General features: G+C 46.5%; 1 protein-coding gene across 3 annotated transcripts; it reads left to right on the top strand.

Moving 5' to 3' along the window:
• The first annotated feature begins 1509 nt into the window (after positions 1 to 1509).
• LOC130121514 (prostaglandin G/H synthase 1-like) lies at positions 1510 to 17628 on the top strand. Of its 3 annotated transcripts, XM_056290336.1 has the most exons (11): positions 1510 to 1645; positions 1732 to 1815; positions 4900 to 5016; positions 6493 to 6633; positions 7167 to 7310; positions 7766 to 7947; positions 8642 to 8725; positions 9853 to 10099; positions 10250 to 10536; positions 11617 to 11764; positions 13967 to 17628. In XM_056290336.1, exons 1-11 carry the CDS (start codon positions 1639 to 1641, stop codon positions 14326 to 14328), a joined length of 1803 nt encoding a protein of 600 aa, XP_056146311.1. In that variant the 5' UTR covers positions 1510 to 1638; the 3' UTR covers positions 14329 to 17628. The 3 variants fall into 3 exon arrangements, with proteins under 3 accessions (XP_056146311.1, XP_056146312.1, XP_056146313.1); XM_056290337.1 differs by lacking the exon at positions 1732 to 1815; XM_056290338.1 differs by lacking the exons at positions 1510 to 1645; positions 1732 to 1815 and adding an exon at positions 2476 to 2959.
• The last annotated feature ends 4781 nt before the right edge of the window (positions 17629 to 22409 follow it).

Below are 22409 nucleotides of genomic sequence, written 5' to 3'. Positions count from 1 at the left end.
AGCACCATGTTGACTACTGCAGTCTCCTGCTCATCTGTGAGGAGTCTTCCTCTTCCACCACGTTGTGGTAATCTTGCAGTTCTGCAAAAGATACAAATAGATACAAATACAGCAAGGTCCTTGCAACACTCATTGAATACTGTACTGATATGCAGTACTAAAGTAAGGCGAGTAGGTTTCTTACCTATGCTCATTTCTGAAAGTCCGAATTACGTATTGAGGCAACCGAGAAGCGACTCGGGTTGGGTTGGACCCTCTGGCCAGCCTCCCTCATGGCCAAACCATGGTTGACCACAAGATCAATGACAGTGGCCCTAGTCTCATCAGAGATTATGGTTCTTCTCCTTCCTCCTCCTTGTCCTCCTCCTCGTCCTCCTCGTCCTCCTCCTTGTCCTTGTCCTCCTCCTCCTTGTCCTCTCCCTCCTCCTCTTACTCTCACTCCTCTGCCTTGCTGCTCACCTCTCTCTTCAATGTTGCCACCATCCAATGTTCTCCAAGCAAACCAGGAGCTCGTCTGTGACCCTTCTATGGCAAATTGCTGATTGCAAATGGCACAACAGCCTTTGGAGTTTAGAAATGTGATTGGCAGTGTGTTCTGTGTGAACACCAAGAGAGGGAATTCAAGAACAGTGTGCAAGATATAGAGAATTGTGTGTAGTGTTGTGAAAAATGTGTGGTATGGAATGGGAATCTGAGTCTAAAGCAGAAAATGGGCTTGGAGTTCAGCAGAATTACTTTAGGCAGTTGGTACATGAGTTTCAGGTTGTGCACATTGCGTCTGATGTTCCAATTAATGTGTTTAAACAATTGTGAAAAACAGTATTAGGCGGCTTCGGGAGCTCACAAGGAGTTGATCATCTGAATCAGCTGTGTTGGAGCAGGGAGAGATCCAAAACATGTAGGACAAGTGGTCCTCCAGGAGAGGTTTGAGAAACGCTGAGCTAGCGCATGTCCAGCAAAGCTTAAGCTCTGCATTATGGCAGAAATCGTCAGTACAATGAAGACCTTCTTCTCTCTACTCAGCTGCTTAACATAAGTAGCGTATATTCCAATCTCAGGAGACTCCTGGTTTTGGTTATTTTACCGGAATCCTGGGAGATGTTGCCAAGAACATCGTGGGCCAAGGAGGTTCTCGGCAAAGGAAGGCGAGGAGGGCAGGTTATCCAGAGGTTGCGTCTGGTTTCCCATCATAAAAACATTTGGGATGTCGTGTATTTTTATACGCGTATGACAAGTTACGGCAGAAAGTTGAACCATTTCCTCTGGACACCACGTTTATTGTGAGTAACGGTTCATCACAACCGGCTGTTATGATGAATGAACTCGCACGCACACACACACACACACACACACACACACACACACACACACACACACACACACACACACACACACACACACACGGCTCACACGATAGCCAGCAGGGGGCGATATAGAGTCGTTTTTTGTTTGTTTTTTCTGTCCCCCCATTAACTCACCGTCCCATTTGCCGGCATCTTCCGTGAAACGTCGCAGTAGAAGGTTGGTGGTGCGCGGGATCGGAGAGGGGGTCCATTTGGTATGCTCGTCGTCCACGTTTCCGTTCTTTGGAAGAAGTTTTATGGGCGGGAATGAATTTGTTGAACTGAAACTGCCGCAATGAAGTGTAAGTAAATTATAACAGACGTCACTTTCTAGCCTTTTGGTTGTTGCCTCACATCTGTAACTCTAACTATTGATTTGCATTCAAAGCCTCGGTCCTAGCATCAGCTTGTGCACTTTTTTTGCTGTTGCGGGAGCCTGCGTGCCTGGGTGATGAGGTTACATCCAAAACAGGTTGGTAGTCAATCACTAAAACTGCTTTTGAATCATGTGCAGAATGTACCCAGACTTCCCATGTATTCCTCATTGTACTCTCAGTGGTTTTTATTCTATCATTTACTAAGCATGTGTTGTTTTGTCAATTGATCCTGAGTGATAGCATTACATTGGAGTTGTTTTATCTGGTGTCTCCCCAGGCCAGACACGGCCACTGAATTGACAATTTGTGTGGGTGTGTGTGTGGGGGGGCAAGCCCAGTCATGTCAAAGGGTTTGTAAGGTTTCCCTAACACCAGAGGAAGCTGCTGTGGGCCAGGCATTCCTGGAAATGTAAAACCAAAGGCTGGCTGGGGGGAAAAAAGGGGGGGGATGTGAACCATTCTTGTAATAATAAAACAACAATCACTCAGAGCAGGCCCCCAGAACAGACAATTCCTGTCTGACCTGTGGCCAGAACTTTGCAGTTTATATTGACCTTTAGGCCCCATCCCTTGACATCCCACACAAGAGAATATAGCATCCTGTCATGAAGTCATTGTCAACCTTTACAATTCTAGACAAAAAGATGTATAATTTAATTCTTGTTTGTCAGCGTTTTACCGCTGGATATGTGGTTGTTGTAATTCAATGATTGCCGTTCAATAATTCACAGAAAGTTGAATCAGTTCATCTGGATACAACGTTTACTCTTTTTTTTGGTACTTTTTACTACTTTATGCAGAGGAATAATTCTTCCTCTGCATAAAGGAAGAATTTTCCCTTTATGCAGGAAAATTCTGCATAAAGGAAAATTCTTCCTCTGCATTTAACCCATCCTAGCTAGGAGCAGTGGGCAGCTACCGTGCAGCGCCCGGGGACCAACTCCAGTTCGTCTTGCCATGCCTCAGTCAGGGTCACAGACAGGAGTATTAACCCTAACATGCATGTCTTTTTGATGGTGGGGGGAAACCGGAGCGCCTGGAGGAAACCCACCGCAGACAGAGAAGAGAACATGCAAACTCCACGCAGAAAGGACCTGGGGGGTGACCCCCAAGGTTGGACTACCCCGGGGTTCAACCCAGGGCTTTTTTGCTGTGAAGCGACAGCGCTACCCACTGCGCCACCGAGAGAGACGTTTCATCACTCATCTAAGTGACCTCTTCAGTCTAAACTGACTGCAGGTATCCCCACCTTTATAAATAATGACAGTGGCATAACGACCGAAACCAACGATTGGTTTCATATGCAAATGTAGGTGTGGCCATTAACTAGAGTTTCAATGGCCATGTGACCTACTCACAGAGGATCTGGAAATGTTTGCAGTTACAGCATTGTAAGATGATGAAAGATGTATTCTTAGTGCCCTCTCGGTTCAAGGATGGTCGTTCCTTCTTTACATAGATGGCCTCTTTGACTCCCCGTTCAAACCAGCATTCCTCCCTATCAAGGATGTGAACATCCTCATCCTTGACAGAGTGGCCACTGGCCTGTAGATGGGTGTAGACTGCAGAGTCCTGGCCTGACGTGTTAGCTCTCCTGTGTTGTGCCATCCTCTGTTTAGTTTCCCTAATGTACAAGTCACGGCAATCCTCTCGGCACTTAACAGCGTACACTATATTGCTCTGTTTGTGCCGGAGGACCCAATCCGGTTTCTGGCACAGCCTGTTTTGGGGCTTTGAAAGCAACCGAGACGGGATGTTTTGGAAAATACACGTCTCAACTTTTCCGACACTCCTGCCACATACGGACTCATCACTAGTTCACGCTTAGGCAGTTGCTGTCCGTCTCCTCTGCTCGGTTGGCTGGGACACGTGCGGTCAGTTGAGACTGAGGAGGTCATTCAGATGAGTAATGAGACGTTTCTCTAGCTAAACGTTGTGCCCAGATGAATTGATTCAATTTTCTGTGATTTCCTTAACCTGGATTATTGAGCAGGCATAAAGAAGCGTTGAATTTTTGTGTATTTCCTGTTGTAAAAAATGAATGGATGAACCGTAGGGCTCTTTGTGTAATGAATGGCACATTTTTTCCGCACTTATGGGTCTCTACCTGCATGTCTTTACGTTCTGCTAAATCAGATAGTTAAGTTTCCTATGATTCACAGATCAGTGTCAGGGTTTTTTCTCCACTGGAAAACCATGAGCGTGTGTGTGTGAATTTACTCATGCATGCTTGTGTTTGAATGAAATATATGGGGGCATTCTGGGACTGGGAGTAAGGGGGAGTTTATCTTCTTTCTAGCGCGGGTGGTAACGCATTGGAGCAGAGAGGCATGTCTTTGCATGTGTGCTGTCTTAGGAAACAAAATCCATTACGGACTTTTTCCCCTCATTCCTAAAAAAGAAATATCAAGGATATTATCTCAGCCATGGTAATACCCAGTAACCACATCCTTAGTGCTTGTGTAATATGATCGTCACTTCACCAGAGGAATGTGTTAAGAAGAATTTGATCTTCGTGTATAAATCGAGATTGCATTTTTCATCATGATAGTAATTGGATAATTGATGGCAATTTGCTCATCCCTGTGTGTGTGTGTGTGCGTGTGCGTGCGTGCGTGCATGCATGCGTGCGCGTGCGCGCACTTTGGGGGGTATACATGCGTTTGCAACTGAGAACAAAGGTTCTCATGGAGGTTCTCAAGGTTGCATGGAGGATACGGGCACCTGCAGATTGCTTAAGCGGTGCGCCCACACAAGCTTGCTAGACATTTTAGAGGGGGGCCAAGTTTTAAAAGACAAAAAAAAGTTATTCATTTTTCAGCCATTAAGATTTCAGACATTTTAATTCTTACTACTGTACGGCTTAAATACAAAATACAAAGTACCCTGACTTTTTGCCTTTAACTAAATTAGTGTCCCTAATATAAGAAGGCATGAACTCCACAGAGCTATTCAGCTCAGTGTTTCAGTGGGGGGGGGGGTTAAATCAGGGAGGAAAAAAAACAACAATGTAATATAAAATAATAAAAATGGAATATAAATAAATAATGTAAAAATGTTTATTTATTTATTTAAATGTGACTGCTGTCAGAATTCCATGTATCCTGTCTGCTCATTTAGCTAGTTTATGTGGTCCAAGTACCCTCTTTGACCTCACTTCCTGTTCTTGATCCCCGCAGTGAACCCTTGCTGTCACTTCCCCTGTCAGCACTGGGGTGTTTGTGTAAGGTATGGCCTGGACAAGTATGAATGTGACTGCACTCGCACCGGCTACCATGGAGAAAACTGCACTATCCGTAGGTCACATTATCCAGATGGTGTGAAGTCTCATATGCCAGTTATGAATGTACATTGAGAGGAACATTTGACACGCTGTATTCTCATGCACTTTACAAAATAGTTAGTCGCTGGCATTTCGTAGCCATTTACTTTCTTACATTTCTATTACCAGAGAAAGGCCATTTTAGTACTGTATCTCAGCGTTTCTCAAACCCTCTCCTGGAGGACCACTTGTCCTGCATGGTTTAGATCTCTCCCTGCTCCAACACAGCTGATTTAAATGATCCGTTTTGTTATCAGGCAGCTTCGGGAGCTCATAACGAGTTGATCATTTGAATCAGCTGTGATCTAAACCATGCAGGACAAGTGGTCCTCCAGGAGAGGGTTTGAGAAACGCTGCTGTATCTGCCTCGTCTTTCAGCTCCAACACCGAACTCAGAGCGTCTGCTGTTCATTGCAAGTGACAATCAAACATTGTGTCTCCTAATTAAACGTGAAGTGAAAGACTCTCAGTTATGCAGTTACCTCACCCGCACTCAGTGGCGTAACAATGGACCAGTGTTGAGAACACGTGGAACAGCCTCGTATCCAGGGATACGAAGTTGGAAAAAAGGAACAAACGGATATAGAGGAGTATTACATTAAGGAAGAAAGAAAGAAAGAAAGAAAGAAAGAAAGAAAGAAAGAAAGAAAGAAAGAAAGAAAGAAAGAAAGAAAGAAAGAAAGAGAGAGAGGGGCGTCCGGGTAGCGTAGCGGTCTGTTCCGTTGCCTACCAACACGGAGATCGCCGGTTCGAATCCCCGTATGACCTCCGGCTTCGTTGGGCGTCCCTACAGACACAATTGGCCGTGTCTGCGGGTGGGACGCCGGATGTGGGTGTGTCCTGGTTGCTGCACGAGCGCCTCCTCTGGTCGGTCAGGGCGCCTGTTCAGCGAGGAGGGGGAACTGGGGGGAATAGCGTGATCCTCCCACGCGCCACGTCCCCCTGGTGAGACTCCTCACTGTCAGGTGAAAGGAAGCGGCTGGCGACTCCACGTGTCTCGGAGGAGGCATGTGGTTGTCTGTAGCCGTCCCCGGATCGGCAGAGGGGGTGGAGCAGCAACCGGGACGGCTCGGAAGAGCGGGGTAATTGGCCGGCTACAACTGGGGAGAAAAGAAAGAAAGAAAGAAAGAAAGAAAAAAGAGTAAGTTTTAAGTCCATGTTAAAGCTAAATACCAAGGAACGGTGTGCTGTAAAGCCAGTGAGGCTTGTGGGTGTGCTGGCCCTTTCTTGAAGTGATTCATAAATCACACTGACAGTCAGGCGTTATTTTGTGACCAGTTACCTTAATACCGTAACATCTTTAACATTAATTGTGATTGTATGCTTTGTATCTGAAATTATCTTTGTCATTTTTAACCTGACTGTGATATTGTATCCAGACCCCCCCCCCCAAAAAAAATCCCTGACCCCCTATTAAGACATGGTCCTCTTGTGTATCGTTCATCTTTAGCTGAGTTTTGGTCCAGGGTTCGCCAATTCTTGAAACCCAGTCCGGATGTGATCCATTACATCCTGACCCATTTCCAGTGGATGTGGGAAATCATCAATCGCACCTTCCTACGGGACGTCTTGATGCGGCTAGTTCTGACAGGTCTGAAAATTAATAGTTTCATCCGTTTCATTATAAATGCATCTTCAATCTTCCTCGTCTGCTCTTGAACGTAGATGAAGGGCATCCGGGTAGTGTGGCGGTCTATTCCATTGCTTACCAACACGGGGATCTACGGTTCGAATCCCCGTTTGCGGGTGGGAAGCCGGATGTGGGTATGTGTCCTGGTCGCTGCACTAGCGCCTCCTCTGGTCACCTGTTCGGGGGGGGGCTGGGGGGAATAGCGTGATCCTCCCATGCGCTACGTCCCCCTGGCGAAACTCCTCACTGTCAGGTGAAAAGAAGCGGCTGGTGACTCCACATGTATCGGAGGAGACGTGGTAGTCTGCAGCCCTCCCCGGATCGGCAGAGGGGGTTGAGCAATGACTGGGACGGCTCGGGAGAGTGGGGTAATTGGCCGGATACAGTTGGGGAGAAAAAAAGGGGGGGAGAAAGTAGATGAAACCAGACTAGTCCAATGACCTGTTAATTTAAGTTTCATTTACTTTTTCATGCTATTGTTTTTACATTTGCAGCAAGGGCCAGCCTGATCCCCAGTCCTCCCACTTTCAACTCCAAGTATGGCTACCTTAGCTGGGAATCCTACTATAATGTCAGCTACTACACTCGTATACTGCCCCCTGTGCCAGAGGACTGCCCCACCCCTCTAGGGGTCAAAGGTTAGGTAGTCTTTTGCATGCCATTGCTAAATTATAAAACTGTTTTTGTTTCTCTCACCAATCTCATAATTACCACATACCAATAAATACCATGCAGGTTTTTATTCCAACCCAACACCACACAGGCTGAGTTTTTGGCGCCGATAAGAGATCACCGCCGTATTCGTTAATCCCATAATTGTTTTTGAGATTATCAAGCTCTGTGTGGCAAATATTTACAACTTGCTCAGTCTTGTCAACCACAACCTGCCCTTTGCTCAGTGTTTTGCCACCTGACTCTACATTTTCCACCGTTGTGACATCAATGCCATCTATTAACCTTGGAGAGTTCAGTTGTACAGTGTGCTGCGTTCACCGCATCAGCCATGTTTAGACCGCTACACTATTGTGACTACAAATGTAGTTTATCTGTGTTTGCCGCAATGGTTTACGTGATGCTTTGAGTCTCTGCTCAGGCAAGGCTGTGCTCCCTGACCCTGAGCTGCTGGTGGAGAGGCTGCTGCTGAGAAGGAAGTTCAGACGAGACCCACAGGGAAGCAACCTCATGTTTGCCTTTTTTGCCCAGCACTTCACTCACCAGTTCTTTAAGACCTATAATCGGATGGGCCTGGGCTTCACCAAGGCTCTCGCACACGGGGTTAGTTTATATGTTACCTTTTTCCATGTCAGTTCAATAATTAAACTTTATCTTTACCGCAGTAGCTTGAAAACAAGTTTGTGGTCATAACTTAAAGAGAAGGGGGGGGGGGGCGTCCGGGTAGCGTAGCCATCTATTCCGTTGCCTACCAACACAGGGATCGCTGGTTCGAATCCCCGTGTTACCTCCGGCTTGGTCGGGTGTCCCTACAGACATAATTGGCCGTGTCTGCAGGTGGGAAGCCGGGTGTGGGTATGTGTCCTGGTCGCTGCACTAGCGCCTCCTTTGGTCGGTCGGGGTGCCTGTTCAAGGCATAGGGGGAACTGGGGGGAATTGCGTGATCCTCCCCAGCGCTACGTCCCCCTGGCGAAACTCCTCACTGTCAGGTGAAAAGAAGCGGCTGGTGACTCCACATGTATCGGAGGAGGCATGTGGTAGTCTGCAGCCCTCCCCAGATCAGCAGAGGGGGTGGAGCAGCGATCGGGACGGCTCGTAGGGGTGGGTTAATTGGCCAGATACAATTGGGGTGGAAAGGGGGGGGGGTCAGGGAAGTGAAGGAGGAAAAGGAAAAAGAGATTGGATTGGAGAAACTTATTCATGAAATTAACCAGCTTGCTCTTGCCTCACCATGATTCACTTGTTTCATTTGTCTCATTATTATCCCTCCATCTCTCTCCCTGCATGAGGCTTGCAGGTAGATGCAGGCCACATTTATGGAGACAACCTGGCTCGGCAGCTTAACCTGCGGCTTCACAAAGACGGAAAGCTTAAGTACCAGGTGACAGTGATGCAAACACCTGAACTTGTAGGGGTTTTATGAAGGCAACATATTGATCAGGATTAAACTAGAAGAAAATTTGATATTGCTAAAAAATGTCCCATCTTCATTTCTTCAAATGTTGAATCAGTTCATCTGGGCACATTTACTGGGAGAAACCTTCCATCACTAAACTAAATGACTCCCTAGGTCTCAACTGACTGTAGGTATCCCCGCCCTTATTAACAGTACAGTGGCATAACGACCGAAAACAACGATCGGTTTCATATGCAAATTGCTGTGACCATTACCTGGAGTTACAATGGCCATGTGTACTTTTCACGGAGGATTTGGGAACGGTGACAGATGTACTCTTAGACCCCCTCTCGATTCAGGGATGGTCGTTTCCTCTTCACATAGATGGCCTCTTTGACTCCCTGTTCAAACCAGCGTTCCAAACCGTCCCTGTCGTTGCTCCACCCCCCCTCTGCCGATCCGGGGAGGGCTGCAGACTACCACATACCTCCGATACATGTGGAGTCACCAGCCGCTTCTTTTCACCTGACAGTGAGGAGTTTCGCCAAGCTTGGAAGCTTGGAAGAAAGGTTGGGAAGAGTGGGGTAATTGGCCAAGTACAACTGGGGAGAAAAAGGGGGGAGAATCCCCCCCCAGCGCCCCTCCCTAGCAAGGATGTGCACATCTTCATCCTTGAAAGAGTGGCCACTGGCCTGTAGATGGGTGTCATTCTCTTGGCCTGTTTGTTTTCCCCAATGTACAAGTTTTGGCAATGCTCCCGGCCTTAAAGGAGTGATGAAACGTTTCTCCCAATAACCGTTGTGTCCAGATGAACTGATTCAACTCAATGTGATTTCCTTACCTAATCTATTGAGCATGCATCAAGATATCGTCATTTCTTGTGGCATTTGAGATTTATTCCTTTACAGTCTCAGAGCTAGTTCCATATTTTGTATATATGAAAGGCATTTTAGCCAGAGGTGACATACCAGCTATATGACAGAATAATAAAACACATCTCTTAACATGTTGCACAGCCAGTTGGGAGAGGATTTGGAACGATACTGAGGTGGAGGGAAGTAGAAGTTTATATTATGTTGATAGGTTTTTGTGAGTTGTCTTATTATTATTAGCTAATAGATGGCGAGGTATACCCACCCACTGTAGCGGATGCACCTGTCAGGATGAGCTACCCCTCAGGGGTCCCTCCTGAGAGCCAGCTGGCCATTGGTCAGGAAGTGTACGGACTCCTCCCTGGTCTCGGGCTGTATGCCACACTATGGCTGAGGGAACATAACCGTGTCTGTGATATCCTGAAGGCCGAGCATCCCACATGGGATGATGAGCAGCTCTTCCAGACCACACGTCTCATCATTATCGGTGAGCCGGCGATGGTTTTAAAGCACTACTTGTTTATTATAATACCAATTTATTTAGTGCAGCTGTATTCTGACTCATCCATTTTTTTGGTAGCTTGACTGACCCCACCTCTTTTCTCTCCGCCTTTGTGTCTGCCTCTGCTTATTTCAGGCGAGACAATACACATAGTGATCGAAGAGTACGTGCAGCATCTGAGTGGATACCTGCTGCAGCTAAAGTTTGACCCCACGCTGCTGTTTAACTCACCGTTCCAGTACGGAAACCGCATCGCGTTGGAGTTTAGTCAGCTCTACCACTGGCACCCTCTGATGCCCGACAGCTTCCTTATCGATGGAGATGAACTTTCCTACTCGCAGTTTATCTTCAATACTTCTGTTCTCACCCACTACGGTGTGGAAAAACTGGTGGCCGCCTTCTCACGGCAAGTTGCCGGCCAGGTAACCAAGTCAACAAATCTACCGCACGTAACTAGACTGTAAGGCACAACGGTTATGGAGCCTGTTCTGCGAAATAGCACACAGATTTGGTGGTTATTTGAATGTCTCCTATGTTGAATGAAGTTAAAAACTTTGCAACTGCAGAAAAAGTTTTGTTTTTTGTTTTTTGGGGTTTTTTTTTGCAACATTACAACATTGACTCCATTTTAAAGTGGAAATGAAACCACATTTCTATTTGAGCCGTAGACATGTCTACATGTATCCTACCTGATTAAAAACCTATCAAGCTATGTAGTTGGAGTAGGGCTGGGTGATATTGCTGAAATCACATATCAACCATTTTTGACTGATGACCTCAGTATTGATAATGTGACATATTTTGAGGACGGCTATTGGTGCTTTCATAAGATATTTACACACAAGAAAATGTTGAGAAGAGATCATTAGTGGGCGGCACGGTGGCGCAGTGGTTAGCGCGGTCGCCTCACAGCAAGAAGGTCCTGGGTTCGAGCCCCGGGGTAGTCCAACCTTGGTGGGTCATCCCGGGTTGTCCTCTGTGTGGAGCGTGCATGTTCTCCCCGTGTCTGCGTGGGTTTCCTCCGGGTGCTCCAGTTTCCTCCCACAGTCCAAAGACATGTAGGTCAGGTGAATTGGCCGTACTAAATAGTCCCTAGGTATGTGTGTGTGCGTATGTGTGTGTGCGTGTGCGTGTGTGTGTGTGTGTGTGTGTGTGTGTGTGTGGGGGGGGTCTACCCGCCTGCCGCCCAATGACTGCTGGGATAGGCTCCAGCACCCCCGCAACCCTGAGAGCAGGATAAGCGGTTTGGATAATGGTGGATGTGTGCAATATAAATCCATGCCATGTTTCATATTTTTAACTGCAATTAATTAAAGTAAGCCAAGCATTTTATTAATTTTTCACTTACTCAGATAACTCTTCACTCATACCAGTATCCAATTATGTTGTCCTTAGAGGAACTGTATTTGTAAAGAAAGTATTACACAGTTTGCAACCCACTGGCAAAGCGCTACAGCGCAAGAGAGTAAATGTTATTTCCCATCTTATACTGTTTTGTACAGATTGGAGGCGGCCACAACATAAATGGTGTGGTGACCAAAGTGTCTGTGGGGGCCGTGAAGGAGTCACGGCAGCTTCGCATGCAGCCTTTCAACCAGTACCGGAAACGCTTTAACTTGAAACCGTACACGTCATTTAAAGAGTTCACAGGTAGGAGAAGTCAGTTTTCACGACATACAAACGTCATACATCTTATTTATGGATTTAACAAGGGCATGAGAAACCCTGGGTATACATTCCTAAAATATCTGGCCTCAACTCATGTTTCAGGCTTAATAACGTGTTACAGGTGACAAGTTTTTAGTTTAGTTTTTATTTTCTGTATTTATTTACAGGTACTTGGTGCATTGCATAGCATATTTTTCTTTTCTTTTCTTTTTCTTTGTGTGTATTATTGAGGCAATGAAACACTTTCCCACAGGGTTTGTAATGGTGTGATTAATAGGAGTACAACTCTGAGGCCCACTGCACAATCTGTAGTCTTTTTCTTTAAACATGGATTCTTGGCTCACATGCAACGGGGCCAACATGTAATGAATGAGTGTCTGTGAATGTTCTCATTCATCCAGGTCATGGTTATCCAAAGGAGTTGAATCAAGTGCAACTGGACTTGGTATATATCCGTGAAATATATATCCGTTCACGGATATACCAAGTCCAGTTGCACTTGATTCAACTCCTTTGGGTAATGAATGAGGTCTCATGAGTAGACTCGGACTTACAGTTGAGTGATTGTGTACTTCAAATATACAATCCCGAAGAGTTCCATTCAAACAAATGGTCTTTTTGATACTTCTGGTGTATCTCAGACAATATGCAAATCATGAATACGTTCATAGTTGCTGTACCCCCCCCTTTTTTCCCTCCCCAATTGTATCCGGCCAATTACCCCACTCTTCTGAGCTGTCCTGGTCGCTGCTCCAGCCGCTTCTTTTCACCTGACAGGGAGGAGTTCACCAGGGGGACGTAGTGTGTGGGAGGATCACGCTATTCCCCCCAGTCCCACCCCCCCGAACAGGTGCCCCGACTGACCAGAGGAGGCGTTAGTGCAGCGACCAGGACACATACCCACATCCGGCTTCCCACCCGCAGACCCAGCCAATTGTGTCTGTAGGGATGTACGACCAAGCCGGAGTTAACACGAGGATTCGAACCAGCGAGCCCCGTGTTGGTAGGCGACGGAATAGACCGCTACGCTACCCGGACGCCCTGTAGTTGCTCATTTTTATGATCAGGATGGACATACCCAAGAAGAAATGTATGGCTCATAGCTTCTTACATCTTACATCGTCAATGGCCTTTACAGAAGAATAAAGAGGATGATGGTGAATTTGAAGACGAAACAAAGTTGTTGTTGTTGCTAACAGATAAAGCAGGCCAAGCTCATTAAAATTTTTCACCAACAGATATTACAACATCAATAGGTAAAACACAGATTCAGCCTTTGGGATGATGTTGGCACATCAGCACTGGTGACTGTTTTGATTTCAAATAGTTTTTGAAGGAGGCACTTTATTTTGATATCCTTAAACAGGATTCCGAGAGTGTCCCCATTTCAGTTTAATGATAAAATACATAGGGATGCAAAAAGATCTCCTCATTTTGGGGAATTTTTGGGTTCAATCATGCCACAATTTTGCATTTATTTGTTGAAATGATTTTTTGTGGGCTACGAAGTTGCAGTTGAAAAAGGTTTAAAATTGCTAGCATTGACCAGCTTAGCATCATCATCGTTTCACAAGTTCTGACAGTGCCATTCACCACTGTTCTCCTAACTACGATGTGCTATCATCACACAGTCAATGATGTACATTACAATCTATCTGAAAAGATTTAATAGAAGCTGCAAAAGTGGTAAAAAAAACTGCACCTGGGCACACAGAGAAAAAAAGTAAAGTCTTTCAGTGAGCCACATTACAGCCTTAGTCAGGTCCAGGTTTCTAATGAATTTATCAGAGATGGATGATGCAACTTCCGCATCATGGCTGTAGCATAGCGTCTTTTAAAATGGTGGTGGTCATTTAAACATACAAGGGCTGTACCATTTGTCATCTGCACATAATATAGGTAACATGTTGTAAGTACAGAGTGATTGGTGAAAGTGATTCAACTGTCCTACTCATTTTACAACAGGTTAAAAGATATAATGGATCTGCATGTGCTGCAGGGATAACAAATTCACATCTAAATAGATCTGTGGGATGCAAGTGGTCAATGTAGTCTCAGTATCACCATAGGTGTTAGTAAGCTAAACAAAAATACCGATCTTCAGGATTGTAGCTTAAATGTAGGTGTATTTTCATTAAATGGCTGCTAAGTTTTAATTATAATGCTGGCGGTTTTATTTCGCAGGTAATGAGGAGATTGCCAGAGAGCTTGAGGAGCTGTATGGCGATATTGATGCTTTGGAATTTTATCCTGGCCTGCTTCTGGAAAAACTTCGGCCGGGCACCATATTCGGGGAGAGCATGGTGGAAATGGGTGCCCCGTTCTCCCTGAAAGGCCTGCTGGGAAGCCCCATATGTTCACCAGAGTACTGGAAACCCAGCACCTTTGGTGGCCAAGTAGGCTTTGATATAGTTAACTCTGCCACACTAAAGAAGCTGGTCTGCCTTAACAGCAGGACTTGCCCTTATGTGGCTTTCAGGATACCATTAGAAGAACCAACACATACAAGAAGTGATAACAATTATGGGAGGAATAAAGAATTATGACAAAATCCAGAGAAGGACAGCACAAAGGTGGACATGGTTTTGGTCCCATGGATGATGGCAGATTAGACTAAACAGGACACTGCTGCTAATATAACAATGTTTACAGAAAAACGCCTGACTCCACCTGTGAGAAGGATGTATTGTACACTGAAGATTCATAAGTGATTGAAATATCAGTATAAAACTGAATACTTAGTTTTTACAGACACAGACACACGGGGCTGTAGAGTATGTCAATATTGTCGCATTTGTGAATGAAAAAAATATACTGTGCAAAAAATCCTATCATATCTGTGTGAGAGGCTGATTGGTTCCACAAAACTTCTGACACAACACCTCTCAGATGAACAATTAAATGCATCATGGGAAATGTATTTCAAATTGTTGAAAAAAATTCCTATTTCCGTGTTACATTGCAACAGCAAGCAACTTTGGAGCAGTATTGTGAAGTCAGCAAGAGCTGAGAGACCAGTGTTCACACATCAAAGAAAGTTGAATCAGTTTATCTGGATACAATGTGTGTACCACACATACTCTCTCGGCACCCTGTCATATGCACCCTGTCTAAAGCCACAAAGATACAATGTTACTCCTTTTGACCATTTTCTATACTTCTCATTCAACATACTCAAAGCAAATATGACATCTGTAGTGCCCTTTTGTGGCATGAAACCATGCTGCTGCTCGCTAATCATCACCTCTCCTCTTAACCTAGCTTCTATTACTCTTTCCCATATCTTCATGCTGTGGCTGATCAACTTTATACCTCTGTAGTTACTACAGCTCTGCCCATCACTCTTATTCTTGAATCTGGATACCAGTATGCTTCTTCTCTACTCCTCAGGCATCCTCTCACTTTCTGAGATTGTGCTAAACAATCTAGTTAAAAACTCCACTGCCATCTCTCCTAAACATCTCCATGCCTCCACGGGTATGTCGTCTGGACCAACCGCCTTTCCACTCTTCATTCTCTTCATAGCTGCCCTCACTTCCTCCTTGCTAATCCACTGCACTTCCTGATTCACTATCCCTACATCATCAAACCTTCTCTCTCGCTCTAATTTTCTTCATTCACCAGCCCCTCAGAGTATACTCCTTTCACCTTCTCAACATACTCCCCTTGCTTGTCAGCACATTTCCATCTCTATCGTTCATCACCATAACCTGCTGCACATTCTTCCCAGCTCGGTCCTTCTGTCTAGCCAATCTGTGAAATTCCTTTTCTCCTTCCTTAGTGTCCAACCTCTCATACAACTCACCATACACCTTTTCATTTGCCTTCGCCACCTCTCTCTTCACTTTACACCACATCTCCTTGTACTCCTGTCTACTTTCTTCATCTCTCTATCCCACGTCTTCTTTGCCAACCTCTTCCTCTGCATACTTTGCTGTACTTCCTCATTCCACCACCAAGTCTCCTTGTCTTCCTTCCTCTGTCCAGATGATACACCAAGTACCTTCCTAGCTGTCTCCCTCACTATTTCTGCAGTGGTTGCCCAGCCATTTGGCAATTCTTCACTACCACCAAATGCCTGCCTTAACTCTTCCCCGAACTCCACACAACAGTCTTCAACCTGTACCTTCTTCAACCCCCACCATTTGAACCTTGGCTCTGCCTTCACTCTCTTCCTCTTCTTGATCTCCAAAGTCATCCTACAGACCACCATCCAATGCTGCCTAGCTACGTTCTCCCCTGTAACCACCTTGCAGTCCCCAATCCCTTTCAGATTGTGCCTCCTGCATAAGACATTGTCGACCTGTGTGCACCTTCCTCCACTTATATGTCACCCTATGTTCTTCCCTCTTCTTGAAATATGTATTCACCACAGCCATTTCCATCCTTTTCGCAAAACCCTCCACCATCTGTCCTTCCACATTCTTCTCCTTGATACCATACCTAGCCAACACCTCCTCATCACCCCTGTTCCCTTTATCAACATGTCTATTGAAGTCTGCTCCAATCACCACTCTCCTCTACTTCATCCAACTCACTCCAGAATTATTATTTCTCTTCCATCTCACACCCAACTTGCTGGACAAATGCGCTGATAACATTCATCACACCTTTGATTTCCAGCGTCATACTAATCACTCTGTCTGACATGCTCTTCACCTCCAGCACACTCTTGACACACTCTTCCTTCAGAATTACCCCTACCCCATTTCTCCTCCTATCTGCACCATGGTAGAAGAGTTTGAACCCACCTCTGATGCTCCTAGCCTTACTCCTCTTCCACCTGGTCTCTTGCACACACAGTATATATACCTTCCTTCTCTCCATCATATCAGATAGCTCTCCCCCTTTACCAGTCGTGGTGCCAATATTCAAAGTTCCAAATCTCACTTCCACACTCCTGTCCTTCCTCCTCTCCTGCTGCCTCTGGACATGCCTTCCTATTCTCCTTTTCCTTTGTCCAACAGTAGCATAGTTTCCACCGGCACCCTGCTGGCCAACAGTACCGGTGGCGGTCATTGGTAACCCAGGCCTCAATCAATATGGTATGTAAATTTGATCTGTGATCCGCATAATTGATTTGGCAAAGGTTTTATGTCGGATGACCTTCCTGATGCAACCCTCCCCATTTATCCGGGCTTGGGAACGGCACTAAGTATGCACTGGCTTGTGCATCCTCAGTGGCTGGGCTTATTGATAATTGATCGATTGATCAACCAACCAACCAATCAATCAATCTTATTGTACATGTTAAAAAACAAATACAAACAAACAATAAAATCATCAGCAACATATAAGTGAAAAATAAGCAACTCAGATAGTACCAATCATGTTCAAAAGGGATAAGAATTTGAGAATTTTTCTAGTCCTACCCCCTCAATTCATGCATTGATAATGGAAAATGAATGTTCAACTTAAAGCCATCAGTGCCCGTGATATCTGTCTCAGTTGCCTCAAAAAACAAAACAAAAAAAACAACCCATTTGGATAAATCAAATCTCATTACCGTTCAATATTACCGTTCGATATTTTGTTTCTGACGTCTTTTTAGTTCGGATAAAGTACCACATGTTTTCAGCTCATCAGTGCAGTTATTCCACAAACCAACCCCCTTGGTTGTACCACAGTGATATTTTGCATCTGCCCTTACTGGTGGTTTTTAGAAAATACAGGTTACTCTCAGATTATGTTTACTTTCTCTCCATTGGAACAACCCTTGGATACTAATAGGTAATTGTTGATGTATTATTCTGTATGTAATTTGAATGGTTTTATAATTTTGTTTTAGCGCAATCGCCTCACAGTAGGGTCCTGGGTTTGAGCCCCGAGGTAGTCAACCTTGGGGTGGGGGGTGGGGGGGTTCAGCTCAAAGTTTATTATTGAAAATGCCTGAACTCCCCACATACCGGATATATATGTATACATGCCGGATATATCGTCACAGCAACCTGGTTAACACACTTCACATGCCTGTAACATCCCTTTCCTTTAGCTTTGGAACATAAATGTAATCAGATGCTTAATGTAACAATTTCCTCCAACTTCTCCAAGGTGCATGTAAACACCCCACCAGTTGTATTGCATTTCACACTGTAATAACAGGCAAGGCAAGGCAGTTCTGTGAATAAACTTTGAACTTGAACTTTGAACTTGAACTTACACATTTAGCATAATGGCAAAGCATTACATAATGCAGTCTCCACAATCACAACGTTTTTTTTTCAACAATGAACATCGAGCAGTCCAACAGTCTTTTGTGAACAGTTTCTTTGTGTATGTACTGTAAATGTGTATGTGTGTGTGTGACTGAGCTTTTGTAAGAGCAGCAATCCGCCCACACCCTAGTGCACATGTTCTCTCAATGCCACCTCAAAGTCACAAGTTCAGTCTTTGTGGTGGCCGTGACAGGCGGCCACTACGCGAGTAGACGGCCTAGCCTGTTGTGCCACTGGGTTTTCCCGGTGTCGAGCACCGTCCTTGCGCTGGTGCACTTGGTGTGTGAGGAGGTTCCACCTCACTTGGTTCGCCCTGACCTTTCTTGTCTCGGCTGAGGTGGTCTTTCCGGTGACATGTCCCTGTTCAGGACTGCTCTGCTCAGGCATTCCCAAGTGCTGTGTTTGGGCTGAGCGCTCTGCTACAGGCAGATCTACGCGGTTGCGTCTGTAGAGTGTGCCGTCAACATCCACCACGAATGAACGAGGAGCGACTTTCTGGAGGCACTGTCCCAGAGGCCATCGTCCCGTGCGATCACCTGGTAGAGGCCTCATTCTTATATGATCTCCCACATTCAGCGCTGGGAGGTCCCTGGCAGATCTGTCGTAGGTTGATTTTTCCATCCGCCGTTTCCACCGCAACTTCTCTGTCGCTCCGACCACTACATGTGTTGGAAGCAAGCTGTCTGCGGCTGGCAGAGAAGTTTTGAGCCTACATGACATTAAGCGTTGGACTGGGCTGCTGTCTAACCACCCTGTGGGTGTGTTGCCCCAGTAGAGGATGGCCATCCATGCATCTGTACCATCCAGTTTTGCTCAGTTGCAGAGAGACTACCAGTTTTCACGGCCGACATTCTGGCGATAGCTGGCTAGCGTTATCTTTTGAAGCCCCGGTAGGGGGCACTAGTTACATGTTGCAAGGTGTTTTAGGAAGAAATCCGGGGCTCGTTATTTGAGTGTTCGCCTATGATACTGTCTCCGTCTCCCGTTATTCATTCACCTCTACATGGTATCAGAAGTGGTCAAGACTACTCCCTGTGCCTATAATCACCCAGTCACCAATAGAAGAGGTGCTTCTTTACAATCCACTCAGAGGTTTGTGTAATTTACAAGATTACAGATATACACAGATGTACACATCTGGCGTTAGCATGCTAACGATAGCCTCATGAAGGCAGCAAAGCTAGCTAAAGTTAGCCACGAGACATTACTTACCTTACCTACAAACTCTTGGAAATTGCATTCCTTGGATCATTAGATGATGGTCAGGGGCAGCCATGGGTAACCAACATCAGCCTGTGTGGCCACAGCACAGAGTTCAAAATCGACACGGGGGCTGTAATGACTGTGATTCTAGAATGCCTTTACCATGACCTGCATGCAGCTCCTCCACTGGAGTAGACTAATAAAGTGCTCCAGGGACCAAGTCATATCCCACTGTATGTACGGGGGAGGTTTTCAGTCACCTTAATGACAGGTGAGAAGTCCACACAGCAGAATGTGTACGTCATCCGTGTCCTCCGAATGGCCTCACTTGGCCGCCCCGCCATTTCAGCTCTAAGCCTGGTGACGAGCAGACCCAAACTCAGTCGACACTACCTCCTGCAGCCTAGAACAAGAAGTAAAACAGCGCATCCCCATCCTGTTTGAGGGTATTGGCAGGCTTGAGGGCGGTTATCACATAGCCCTCAAACCAGGTGCAACACCCTTCGCTCTCTCCATGCCCAGATGCATTTCTCTCCCTTTCATGTCTAGAGTGAAGGATGAACTTACCCGGATGGAAAAGTTGGGCATCATCTCACGAGTGGAAGAGCCCACAGCTTGGTGCGCAAGGTTGGTAGTTGTGCCCAAGGCGGACAGCCAGGTGATCTCACCAAGTTAAATGCGTAGATCTCACCAAGTTAAATGAAAACGTCCGCCGAGAACTCCACATCCTCCCCTGTGTTGAATCCACACTGGGCCAGCTGAAGGATGCTAAAATCTTCACAAACCTCGATGCACAATCAGGATTTTGGTAATTCCCACTGTCTGGAATCTTTGCTCCTGACAACTTTCATCACTCCATTTGGCCGCTTCTGCTCCCGAACATTGCCTTTTGGAATCAGTTCGGCCCCGGAGCACTTCCAACAGCGCATGTCCCAACTCCTAGAGGGTCTGGAAACGACTCTATGCCACATGGACGATGTCCTTGTATTTGGGGCTACACAGGCCCAACATGATACACGTCTCATGGCAGTGCTCGAGCACCTCCATCAGTCAGGACTCACACGCAACACAAAATATGAGTTCTCAAAGAGGCAGGTGAAGTTCCTGGGCCAGGTCATTGATGGAGAGGGCATCAGAGCCGACCCCGACAAGGTCAGGGCCCTCACCCTCATGGCAGAGCCGACAAACATAACATTTCATGGGCCTTGTGACACACCTGGGGAAATACCTCCCAAACCTCACGGAGGTTTGGGAGGTATTTGTTCAGGGACTTCCTGAACAAAGACACCTCCTGGTAATGGGGCCCACAACAGTGCCAAGCCTTTACGGATATAAAGAATGAGCTGTCGACCCCACCTGGCCTAGGCTTGTATGACTCCAGTAACGAGACCAAGGTCTCGGCAGATGCATCCTCCTATGGTCTGGGGGCGGTCCTCCTTCAACGGGGCCGACACACAGACTAGCACCCCGTGGCATACGTTTCACGGGCTCTCACGACCACAAAACAGCGCTATGTGAAGATAGAAAAGGAGGCTCTGGCTATAACGTGGGCGTGCGAGCATTTCAAGGACTTCCTGCTTGGCATGACCTTTCAGGTTGAAACAGATCATAAATCCCTCCTCGCCTTCCTAGGGACCAAACACCTCGATGAACTGTCACCCCGCATCCTGCGGTTTCGAATGAGACTCATGCGGTTCCATTTCTCCATCTCACACATGCCTAGAAAGAGCCTGGCCACAGCAGATGTGCTATCTAGAGCACCGGTGCATGGCATTCAGGCCCTGTAGAAGAGCAGCTCATTGAGGGGTTTGTGCATTCTTTGATCGCCTCACTGCCTATCACAGAAAAGCGGCTCATGGACCTCAGACAGGCTCAACAGGCTGATGAGTTGCTTAGACAGGTGGCTCATTACTGTCAGGAAGGTTGGCCAGACGACGTCAAGCATGACAATGCACTCAAGGCTTATTGGGCTGTCTCAGGTGACCTCGCCATAGCCCAGGGCCTACTGCTTAAGGGCACCAGATTGATTATTCCTGCTTCAATGCAGACGGACATACTTAACAAAATCCACGCAGGCCACCAAGGCATCACCAAATTCAGAGAGAGGGCCAAGTGCTCTGTCTGGTGGCTAGGACTCAGTAGACAGCTACAGGAGGCTGTGGAAAAGTGCCAAATGTGCACCCAGAACAGACTGCAACCCCCTGAGTCTCTCCTCCCTGGAAACACCCCTTACGGTCCTTGGCAAAAGGTTGGGACTGACCTCTGTCTTCTAGATGACTCCACCTACCTCATCATGTTCGACTACTTCTCGCAGTTCATTGAGGTTGCCAAGCTGCAATCCACCACCTCATCGACAGCTGTGGAATGCATGCAACGGTATTCCACTTACAGTGGTCACAGACAGTGGACCACAGTTCTCCTCTGACACCTTTCATCTTTTCTCAAGGGCCTGGGACTTCACTCATGTGACCTTTAGCCCACTTTACCCATAAAGTAACGGCGTGGCAGAGAGGGCCGTTCAAACTGTGAAGCAACTCTTCAAGAAATCATCTGACCCATACCTGGCACTCCTGGCCTACCGCTCTACCCCCCTCGCCCGTGGATATAGCCCATCCAAACTCCTCCAAGGACGGCGACTCCGCACACTGGTGCCTGCCCACCCTTCACTCCTCCAGCCAGGCTGGCCTGATTGCTCAGCTTTCAAGGGACAAGACCAGCAGTCAAAGCTGAAACAGAAAGCTCACTTTGATACTCGTCACAGAGCCAAACTGCTGCCAGCACTCGGCTCAGGTGACTGTGTCTGGGTTCGAGACTCTAAATCAAAAGGTACTGTACAGCGAGAGGCTGACACGCCACAGTCCTATTATGTTGATGTGGGGGGCTGCATAGGGAGGAGAAACCGCCGGGATCTCACTGTCACTCAGCCAGGCGGGGGTGGCTCCACTGACTCTGTCCTACCCGATCCAGTGGACGACCCACTGGACCCCCACCTGCCCCCCACCGGTACCCTGAAAGGGTGCGGGGTCCCCCGATACACCTATAAGACTTTGAGACTAATCTAGTTTAACACAGAGGCTACTCCCATGGGCAGAATAATCCCAGAGATCCTCCGATTCAGGGTCAGGTAGTCCACCCTGGCCCTGATAGCTAGTGTGTTTATTAAAAAAAAAATTAAAAAAGACAACGTATGTTTAGTTGTACATCCTGTT

The sequence above is a fragment of the Lampris incognitus genome, chromosome 12, assembly GCF_029633865.1.
Source record: "Lampris incognitus isolate fLamInc1 chromosome 12, fLamInc1.hap2, whole genome shotgun sequence".
NCBI classification, from domain to species: domain Eukaryota; kingdom Metazoa; phylum Chordata; class Actinopteri; order Lampriformes; family Lampridae; genus Lampris; species Lampris incognitus.
Note: the sequence above shows the minus strand (reverse complement) of the source record. Positions and strands in the feature narration are given on the sequence as shown.

Excerpts from the sequence above, each read along its gene's own strand:
- LOC130121514 (XM_056290336.1), top strand. Across the intron at positions 5,017-6,492 it reads TGGAGAAAACTGCACTATCC|CTGAGTTTTGGTCCAGGGTT; the intron begins GTAGGTCACATT and ends GTTCATCTTTAG. Across the intron at positions 6,634-7,166 it reads GATGCGGCTAGTTCTGACAG|CAAGGGCCAGCCTGATCCCC; the intron begins GTCTGAAAATTA and ends TTACATTTGCAG.